At 38.3% G+C, this 10265-nt stretch overlaps 2 protein-coding genes across 4 annotated transcripts; both read right to left on the reverse strand.

Annotated features, from left to right (window-relative positions):
- Nucleotides 1-1114: 1114 nt before the first annotated feature.
- LOC116209906 lies at nucleotides 1115-2669 on the reverse strand. Of its 2 annotated transcripts, none has more exons than XM_031543660.1 (2): nucleotides 1999-2669; nucleotides 1115-1344 (listed from the first exon to the last, which is right to left on the reverse strand). In XM_031543660.1, exon 1 carries the CDS (start codon nucleotides 2393-2395, stop codon nucleotides 2030-2032), a length of 366 nt encoding a protein of 121 aa, XP_031399520.1. In that variant the 5' UTR covers nucleotides 2396-2669; the 3' UTR covers nucleotides 1115-1344; nucleotides 1999-2029. The 2 variants fall into 2 exon arrangements, with proteins under 2 accessions (XP_031399520.1, XP_031399519.1); XM_031543659.1 differs by lacking the exon at nucleotides 1115-1344 and adding an exon at nucleotides 1367-1650.
- A 2186-nt stretch (nucleotides 2670-4855) lies between these two features.
- Nucleotides 4856-9123, reverse strand: LOC116211630 (transmembrane protein 184A-like). Of its 2 annotated transcripts, none has more exons than XM_031546093.1 (7): nucleotides 8635-9123; nucleotides 8368-8550; nucleotides 8167-8240; nucleotides 7400-7549; nucleotides 6649-6934; nucleotides 5752-5985; nucleotides 4856-5612 (listed from the first exon to the last, which is right to left on the reverse strand). In XM_031546093.1, exons 2-7 carry the CDS (start codon nucleotides 8521-8523, stop codon nucleotides 5361-5363), a joined length of 1152 nt encoding a protein of 383 aa, XP_031401953.1. In that variant the 5' UTR covers nucleotides 8524-8550; nucleotides 8635-9123; the 3' UTR covers nucleotides 4856-5360. The 2 variants fall into 2 exon arrangements, with proteins under 2 accessions (XP_031401953.1, XP_031401952.1); XM_031546092.1 differs by having other exon boundaries at nucleotides 4856-5655; nucleotides 8635-9119.
- Between the last annotated feature and the right edge of the window lie 1142 nt (nucleotides 9124-10265).

The raw sequence follows: 10265 nt of genomic DNA on the forward strand, positions 1-10265 counted from the left end.
AAGATCTACTCTGAATTCCATGCAATCTCTCCCTCAAAAGTCAACGTGCATTGAATTATGCGTAACAGGAACGAGTATATCAAGCGACACTGTTTCACCATATATAAAAAAATTATTTTTATCCATAATGATTTTTTTATAATATTACTAAAACTTAATTTTTTTTAAAAAATTGATGAATTATATTAATTTGTGACATTATTAGGTGATATACGTCCGTGGCATTTGAGACTTTCTCGCATTTGAGGGGCTGTGTTGTACAGCAAAGAACCCATTTGATTCCTTTTCAATCTTTGCACAAATTGGTGAGATTTTTTTGCGTGGAATATAATGCCATCCCGCAGCCTTACCTCAGAATCTTCCTCGGAAATAAATATCTCGATATGTCCAAACCATATGTTCGTGTACATGTCTTAACCAGCTAATCGAGAACCGTACTCCTTAGAGCTTGTTTAGATCGCGGGTTATGAATGATCATGGAGGGATGGATTTTAAAGGTTTTTATACAAATTTGTATGATAACTCTACATAATTCATCCCTCTATACTCCTATCTAGTCCGTGATCCAAACAAGCTATCAACCTTGACATGTATGGCTCTACCGGATAACTTGTTATTACAAAAGCCTCGGCGTGCCATATGACCTATCAAGTGCCGATTGAAACACGTTTGATCACCAATTCGGTTTTTAAATCGGTCAACAAAGGGTTCCCAGACCTTTTTATTGCCAAAGTGATCACCAGTCGTCACTCTTCTCCTCCTTTGGTCGACTTTTATAGATTTTCAACTTTTGTACAGCAGAACTTGTGCATGCTTTCACCAAAGTCACGCGAGTTGGTCAAAAGCATTGAACTTTGAGGATTGCATCCCTTTCTTTTAATGTTATGGGAAAGAGGAAGAGGATGATAAATGAGGCCTGGTTTTTTGGTGTGAACACTGATATCCGAAACCCCAATTGAACCCTGCAAAGGGCCTCTTTAATGGCGTCAGTTGGGTACTTCACGTCTCTGTGTTTCTCTTTTGTTCTGTATCAGTATCCTCGTGAATCTCAGGTGATAAAGGGATAAAGAATGAAGCAAAGAACGGAGAAAAGGTCGCTCCGAGAAATCGAAAGGAAATCCAGAAATGAACATGAAGAAATTCCTTTTGGGGGTCTGCCATGCAATTGAAGCTAAAGCTAAATAAACCGAATTCCGACGTACACCACATGACATGACAATTAACTGCATATAACTCCGATCAGACTCCAGCAGCGTGAATAATGCGGGGCCGACTATGCAGCCGATATGGTTATGGCTATACGCAGGATTCTTGTGTGGATCTGCTGTTAACTGTAACCGGCTTCTGCGACAATTAACGGTTGTAATTGGCCAACGATCTTCGTCGGAGTGATATGTAAATCATAAACCATATATTCAACAAGTGCAATGTGAATTAGAAACCCAAAGAGGCCGAGAGATTAAATTAATAACAACGACGGCAACGTCTTCTTTCCTTCCACGACTCTCTTTCATTCAAACTCATTGGATCTTTCAATGCCTTTGACTTTCACTGTTTCTTGTAATTGTTAGAGCCAAAATCGGCACACAGCTGAGGTGATTTCCCCTTCTCCATCATCACTTCCCACTTAACTTGTTTGGTTAAAATCGCCTTTAATTCTCCACACCCAACACCAAAAAAAATAAAAAAAAATCATTTTCAATGGTTTTATAATTATAAGACAAAAAAAAAAGCATCAGATTTAACAAAACCACCATAAAGAAAAGAAAAGAAAAGAAAAGAAAAAGGTAGAGAAAGCAGAAGAATTATGCATCCAATTAAATCATGCAATGAACCATCAATTTCTTTCTTCTTCTTTTTTGCTTTTTTTGACTTTACCCCTTAACACTAATAATTTAATCACTAACAAAAGAAGAACAAATAGATAATTTCCTTCACTATAATTATATTTTTAAATTAAAGAAAAAAAAAAGAAGCTAAAAATAGAAAGAGACCCACCGGCCAGGCCACCAGACTAATAATTTTTGCTCTAGCAGAAGCAGGGGAAGCCATCGCAGTTGCTGCGGTAGTAGTAGTGATTCCCGTTGACGAGGCGGAGGAACCTCGACGGCCTCCTCCGGCCGTAGAACCCCTGCCGGAGCTTCGACAGCTTGGCCCACACGACCCGCCTGAGCTTGCGGGCCGACCGGAGCCTGAACCAGAACAGCCGCTTCACCCGGACCAGGGACCTCCTGATCCGCTCCGACAGGCTCCTCTTCCTGCTAAACTGGTAGCTCCTTAGGAACACCTGCCTCTTGCTGCACCCCACCGGCTCCGCCATGTACCCAGCCGAGTCCGTCCTGAAAATGGGGCCCGTGAGGGAGGTATAGTTGTAGCTCATGCCCGTCAACGCCATCTCCGGCCCCTCGGAAGAAGGATAGGATGGGGGTAATAATCTCTCGTGGGTTGTCTGAAGTGGGAAGTGATTTCAGGAATGGGGAGGTTCTTCGTATGGTTGCATTTCTTGTTGGAGGGGTTGAATGGAAAGGGGAAGGGGGCAAGAAGAAGAAGAAGTAGGGACCGGAGGCAGTACAGTGCGCCGCCGGGGAAGGGGGGAGGCGGAGGGAAACGGGGCGAGCTTTATGGATGGAATATTGTTATTATTATCATTATTATTTTCTATCGTGTTCGTGTCTGTTCTTGCTATATATACAAGGGAACTGTGGTTAATTTTTTAATGGTTTTTATATGATAAAATTAATTTTTTACTTTTTCTTTTGGGATAGGTTGGTGATAAATTCAATTTTCCTTCGTACGGGTAAGTGCAATAAATAAGGGAAATTCCAGCCATTTTTTTTAGAAGGTGGGCTATCACGCGGCTTTTGTGCCCTCTCCTTTAACATAGAGATTTTTCGGTAATGCTATTCCATGGCTTGAAGTGAAAAAATATCAATTAAATTATAATAAAAAGAAAATAAAATATTAAATCCTTATAATTGATGTGTTTAAAATCCTATTAATTCAAAATTTCGCTCACGTCTGTTGAAGAATCATTAAATTGAATATATAAGTAAACTAATAACTCATGCCATTGTCATTATAATTTTGAATTAGAATAATTTTTATATTGATTATTATGAGGATATAATAAAAAATGAGCATCAATCACTCAAGCGAATACTATATGCTGCGTTTGGTTTCAAAGTATGATTTTAAAATTAAATTTTGATTTTGAAAATGAATGATATAAATGGGATCCACCCTTTGACTTTGTATAAGTTATTTTGTTTTGTTGTGAAAAAAAAGTGGTATAAATGGGGCTCACTTTTTGATTTTGTATGAGTTATTTTGTTTTATTGGAAGTAAAATTAAGTTAAAGTGTGATTTTAAAATCATATTGTGAAATCAAACAAAGCATATAATTATTCTTAATTGAAACAATTTTATCAGTATTTCTCCGGCGCATCATTATGACATAGGAAAATTTAAAATTCTCTCCTTTTAATTTAACTTGTCTTTTTCGTTTCTTGTGTCCCTCTCGATCATAACTCTTCCCATGAAACCTATTTTTTTTTTTAATGAACACATGAAACATTTTTTGTTCGACACATTTAATAGGTAAAACTTTTTGTCAGCGCAACGACTAGCCTGTTTTAAGTTTTTGAATTGTTACTATTTACTATCGACGTAATGGCAACCTCAAACGATGCACAAGTAAACTTTGTTTTCTTATTTTTTATTTTTCCTTAACAAACGCGAATAGTTTGGTTTGATTCTCCTGCCGGTTCATCGAATTTCACCTCCATCACAGAGCTTCATTGCTCCTTCATTCCCCCGTTTTCAGTTTGACGGAAGATTACGATGTTCACGAGCCATATCCTCCAATTAGTGAGTCAATCGATCACGCCAATCCGTCATCAATAACTCTCACACTTTAATAACTCAGCCTAAAATCTGCCCATTTCCCGTTTGACAGACCTGTTTCAATATCCTTCTCAACGTAAATCGTTGGCTTAGAGATCCCATGCTTGGGACCTACTCGATGATTTCATGCCCCTCCTTGAGGGTAAGTTATCTTCAGAGATACACATACCGTCTCGGACGGCCGAACTGTTCCCGACATACGAGCCTGCTGTATCTTAAGGAAGAAGAATGAGAAAAACTTGACATGGATGGTTACGTGATGAGCAAAAGCAGTCCGGAAAGTGGAAGGAGATAAAAGAGGCAAAGTACATGCATTGTCATTACATGCATGCAGAGGAACTTGCGTAACATATGGTGACTCCAAGATCAATTTTAATCAAAGACAGTTGTACCCAAATGCCATCTCTTCTTTCCCTTATTCAACACACCAACGAGAAAAATTATTTATAAATAAATAAATAAGAGAGAGATCTCTTCTTGATGTGTATTTTGTGTACTTCCTTGCAAGTTTAGCGAACTCCATGAGATATTATATTTACTAAAAAAAAAGAAAAAGATCCAATGAACACCAATCCCACGTATGTTCTCAGTGTATATCTTCCCCTGCGAAGCTAACTACAAAAATTCACAAAGTCAAGACGCCTGGAAGGGAAGGAAATGACCACAACCTGAACGTACTTGCACCAAAACTATTGACCCGGCGTATGTTCCTACCAGAACACAACATATGATAAAAATACATAATGAACCGCATATTTCTTCCCTAACTATGTGCAATCTCTAACCTAAATTTAGGCATTTGTACCTTTTGACATGTCGCCATCATATTTTTAAAAGAGTTGATGAAGCTTAACATGTACTACAGCACCTGGGACCTGGCCGAAAGCATGAGAAAGCTAAGTTCCAAGTGAATAAGACAGTGAAAGCCATAACAAAATGGAGAAACCCCCACTTGGAATAAGAAACTGGGTCCTCCCTTGAGAAACGCCGGGACCAGAAATTTGGATTAAGATGGAGGTGAAACGGTGAGAAAACAAACCACAGCCGATGATAATGCTCAAGCAACTCTAATTAAGCTAGCCGGTCGATTGAACCCTATCATCATATGATGATGGATTTGATCATCCTGCAAATCAGAACTAGACCACACGGAAAAGAATTTTAAACTAGAGAGCACAAGCCAATTCTGACACTGTAAATTCACACGTATGGCAGTTTGGTATCTACAATGTACAGAGGACAACTAGACTACCAAAGACGACATCAGTGGGAAGTACCTGACAACACACAATTGTAAGCAATAGTGCTTCCCTGACTGAAGGATGATACCTGAACCTCGTACTGATCTCGCAAAAAATCGTGCTGCAGAAGTTACACAGGAAAATATCATTTTCCTTGTCATCTCTTTCCTTCCTCACTGACGGCTGGAACTTCTGCAGGATAGCTGTTCAGGTCGACTAGTGACATGTCATATGACACAGAGAAGGGATCTGATATATCAACAAGAAGAGAAGATTGGGGGGCCTCAGAACTCGTAGAATCAGGCACTCTGCTATCATTGTTCGGAGAGCTTGTAGCAGAGGAGCCTGAGAGCTCCACCTCCTCCAGCTTGTTTCCAAACATGGCTTTGTTCTTTCTGACAGCCTCCATTTCTTGGCCTGTCGGCACAAAGGTTCTTGAGCGATACTTCTTAGCTCCCTCTTCACCCTCTGTGTGGTTATAAAGCACATACTCATGATAAGTCGGTGCAAACTGCAAGTTTAGAAAATGTCAAGCATAATGCAGATAAATAAGGATGACTAGAGTATTGTTTACTGGAAAATAAAACGAACAGATTTCAGCAGTCACCTGATGGACAGTGTCATGGTACAAGTCATTTAACTTCACAGCATGCGTAAGGCTTCCAATCAAACCATGAGAACCACCAACATTAGCTCCTGCATACTCTTTGTATGGGAAAGCGTATAGATGGCCAATAGCAGCAATCAGCATCTCAACACAGATGATGAAATCCTGAAACCGAGCAGCCTGGTCGGCATCTTTTATGAACCCGGATTTTGCAGCAAGGAAAACCAAGACACCCTGCAAGAGGGGGCAAAGAAGCAACAGAAAAATGAGATGAAGGGCGTGGATACTTCAAGTTCAAGTTTTTAACCAGATGAGGCTTAAAACTTGCCGATAGATTGCATTCACAGAAAAATTTCTACACTGTTGATAAAGTACATCATAACTTAAAAGTTCCAGGACGTGAGAAAAATAAGAGGCAAGCAAGCTTGCACTTAAATCCCACCTTGTATCAGGAAAAATTGCTTGGAAGTTCAGACATTGCAGTTTAGCAATAAACATGATACTTTCACACAAGGCCGTAGCTCTATCAAATCACATCTTTGATAAATATCTATTTTGCTTCTGCCATACTAGACATGGTTTCTAACTTTCAAGCCTCTCCAGCAGTTATTCTAGCTTGGTTCTTTCTCTGGCCTTATTGGACAAGAGGGAGCAGCGGTTGACTACTATTTTCAAAGGGTCAGGGAAAAGTAATTGGAAAACATGCTTCCATAAATTTACTTACGACAGAAGTTTACATGCATCCCCAACCAGATGAGTAATTACAACTTGCATTATCATTCAGTATTAGGTCCAAGGCTCATGTCTCTCTGGTTAAGCACACACAGATATATATATATATATATATATATAGAGAGAGAGAGAGAGAGAGAGAGAGAGATAAGAACAAAACGTTACCTGCCAATAAGTCAAGAAGACAACAGATTTGATGATTATGAACTTTGGAACTGGATTGAACGGCTGAAGCAGATCTTTGCAGGCCACATAAAACAATGCCAAAGCATAAAGAGCCAACGAGTAGGATATGGTGTAGATTATAGTGAGGTACAGATAAGATTGCCTCGGATTGAAGTTTCCATCATGATAATTCCCATTTGCATAGAGTATAAGAGTTACAGCTGCTAGAAAGGGCTTCAGTATCACAAACTGTAGACATCCTTGCTTGCACCTCCGAATAAAGCGCCTGCATCAAAGATTTTATAAATCTCAACACCTATCTGTTCAAGCGGTTACCATGAAATTCTCTGGATCACCATAAAATCCATAAGCCACACCGCTCTTTCCAAGGAAAAGAAAAACTTCCACCTAGAGATCTACACATTTATGACAACTATAAATATTGTTTATCCAATGCATATTTGAAACATGCTCAACAGATTTTCAGTAAAAAAAAATTTCCACATTGTAAGTTGAATGATTGAGCTCTAGATAATATAGTAATATTCCACATGCAAGCAATAAGATAAACGCATGAGAAGCAAAAGTAATGAAGATAAATTGGCTCTAAGAGTCAGTTATCTGATTTAACTAAATTAATTCTAAGGATCTAAAGGTCATGCAAGTTCATGCGCATATATTCTACCTATCTAAAGACTTACATCAACAAGATATTAATCAACAGATCAAAGTTTGATTGTCGACTACTCACCCATCTAGTGACAATGGAGGAAGGCAACAGGTCATTAAGTAGCATGATGGCTTTAGTACTCGGCCAGTTAAACTTAACACCACAGCTCCCGGGCCACCAACCCACGCAAGGCACAATGACAGGAAATTATAAATGACCCATGCTTCGTAACTGAAAGAGATCATAAGTAATAGGTATTAGATAGGGGAGAGAATTGTTCATGGAAAAATATCACGGATTCCAATCAGGAAAAAAAAAACAATTAAGTTGTGAACCTTCCGACAAAAAAAGAAAGACAAAGAATAACAAAGAGAAAATATCGGTTGCATAAACAACAAATATAGACCAGACGTCATATTACTCTTATTATGACATAGTCATGATACTACAGAGACAGATAAATCGTGTGGAGGAACTCCAAACTCTCAAGCTGCTCATTTAGTCGGAAAATTAGAAGTTTAATGATCAGACATATGAGAATATGATGGACATCTATGCTCAGGTTGTCTTCAGCTTTCAGTCCCTTAGTCAGGCCTAAGCATTAGATGCAGAGCTTCATAAAAGCAGTTCATAATGGAGGGACTTCCAACCAATGGTTAAAGAAAACAACGGATATGAGGGAGTCTTAGAACGCCCAAAGAAATTTGACCAAGAATCAAGAAAAGAAAAGAGTGATTAAAGTACCAGAAGATAAAAAGGACACGCAGATGCAGCACGAACAATCTCAACTATTTGACAGTTTGAACTGTAATGGAAAAAATAAAAAAGGCAAAGTTGACAAAACTTACACTTCTCGAATGGAATTAAAGTATATCGAACTATCTGGCAAGATGAGCGACAAGAAAGACATCAGCGCATAAACCTGCCAATGGAAGAAATAATTACACAGCGCTATGCAAATCCCAAAATTTATCATCAAGTATCTTCAAAATGAATCCCAGGCTAATAGAAAGACAACGTAGTTTCCACCAGAAGAACAGATTACCCACCGGAACCATGAATATGATGCGGACAATGTATCTCTGATAAATGGGCTCGGTGTAATTCAAGAGATGCCTGTATATATGGAATATCGCCAAGGCAATGGACCCAACGGTGCAAAGGAATGCAATGACGATGAACAGAATTGACTCTAAATCCGCCATTGCAAACTTCACATCAACCAATAATCCCTGCAAATCACCATAAACCACAAAGATCAGACAACCTAAACCTCAATGCGCAAGCTTTTGCCAATTCAACCAAAGGATAGGTACCTCGCTGGAAGATAAACCCTAATGCTACAGCTCGCACTTCGAATTCAATAAGCAATCGTCGAAATGGTCCATATGCCAGCTCCGAAGGAACTCGTACGGCCGCGAACCCTGATCTGACCTGCGATTGACCTGCCGCCGTATCTATATGACTGCAACCGACTCCAGTACAAAACCAATCGCTCAAAGCTCAACACATCCGGGAGGGAATGCAATCTGGGCGGATGATCGAGGTCCAATTCGACAAAGCCGGGCAGTTAGGGGGACAGGCCTGCCGGAGACAGCCGGCAGGGGAAGCACAGCGCCGACAAACAGAGGAACGGGATCCGGCTAGAGAATCCGACGGGGGAGAAGAAGAGGGGGGAATGATGCTTCACTGGCAAACAACAATGGCGGCTTCCTTCTCAGAGTCTTCTTCTCGCTGTAAAAATGAGAAGCGATTCGGATCGATTCGATATGTGATTTTCTTTCCTTTATTAATTTTTATTTTTGATTTTTTCATCTTTTAAAGTTTCTGAAGCCAATGACGAGAACCGTAAGGTGAGAGGCCGTTTTTCAAATAGTTATCCATTTTTCCCTTTCTTTTTATTTTTTCGCCCGAGAATGTGTTGCTGTCTTTGTAGGTAACTAGAAAACGAAAAAGGATGTGTTTCGAATTGCTCATGAAAAAAAAAAAAAGAAGATATTTTCAATCAAACATAATTCAAGTAGTTCGATATTTATTTGTCTTAAATAAGATTTCATATTTGAATATTGTAAATGAACAAAATTTACGTGGTGAAAACTTTACTTCTTAAATGATTGATTCGATTTGAATTGATTAGGTTTCTGAATATCACGGTACATGAAAAAAAAGAAGAAGAGAGGAATATTTTTATAAATAGAAAGAGGATATGGCCAAAAAAAATTTCAACAGGTTGAGGGTGTTACAATTATAATATCAACTAAAAAAGAGCAAGATAAATATCACTATGGATGTTCAAACAGTTTAAAATTTGTTTCTCTTAAGCAATTTCGAGTCTTGTTGATGGAATTAGGAGAGTTTTACTCATTTAATGAGTCGACTCGGCTTGAACAGAGTTAATTAATTGAACTCGTTAGCCTGCCAAATACTGGTGGAGCTCCATTAGAGTATGGAACCTATCTTTCCGCAACACTTGTGGTTTCGAGCTTTAATCTATTACTTCCTTTTTCTCTAAGATTTATTATGATTAAAGGGTAATGGGGGGCTAATAGTATGTACCTAGGAATTTCACAAAAAGCATCGAATTTTTTTAAAATCATTTTATGACAAACTGATTGATTAAGAAGACCCCATTTCCTATTGAGATCTATTTGTTGGTTGGCACCTTGATAAGTTTGCGAGCTGAATCATAATCCAACTTAACTTGATTTTGTTTAATGATTATAAGTGTTGTCAAATATATGGATGTGTGAGAATATATATGTATGTATATATAAATGTGAAAGTAATAGAGAATTTATTAATAAAAACTTATTATAAAAATGATTAGAAAAAATATGAGTAAAATATTATTATTAAGTGAAGAAAAAGACAAAATAATAATAATTTCAATGTTGAATTTGGAAAAAAAATATAATTGAATTGGATAGAATTTTTACTTGAAAATCAA

This window comes from Punica granatum, chromosome 6 (assembly GCF_007655135.1).
Source record: "Punica granatum isolate Tunisia-2019 chromosome 6, ASM765513v2, whole genome shotgun sequence".
NCBI classification, from domain to species: domain Eukaryota; kingdom Viridiplantae; phylum Streptophyta; class Magnoliopsida; order Myrtales; family Lythraceae; genus Punica; species Punica granatum.

Bases quoted from the DNA above. Each gene is read 5' to 3' on its own strand.
- LOC116211630 (XM_031546092.1), bottom strand. From the start codon at position 8,523: ATGGCGGATTTAGAGTCAATTCTGTTCATCGTCATTGCATTCCTTTGC. The intron at 6,935-7,399 runs GTGAGTAGTCGA...TCTTTGATGCAG, and splicing joins CCTCCATTGTCACTAGATGG to GCGCTTTATTCGGAGGTGCA. The intron at 5,986-6,648 runs GTAACGTTTTGT...CCCCTCTTGCAG, and splicing joins TCTTCTTGACTTATTGGCAG to GGTGTCTTGGTTTTCCTTGC.
- LOC116209906 (XM_031543660.1), bottom strand. From the start codon at position 2,395: ATGGCGTTGACGGGCATGAGCTACAACTATACCTCCCTCACGGGCCCC.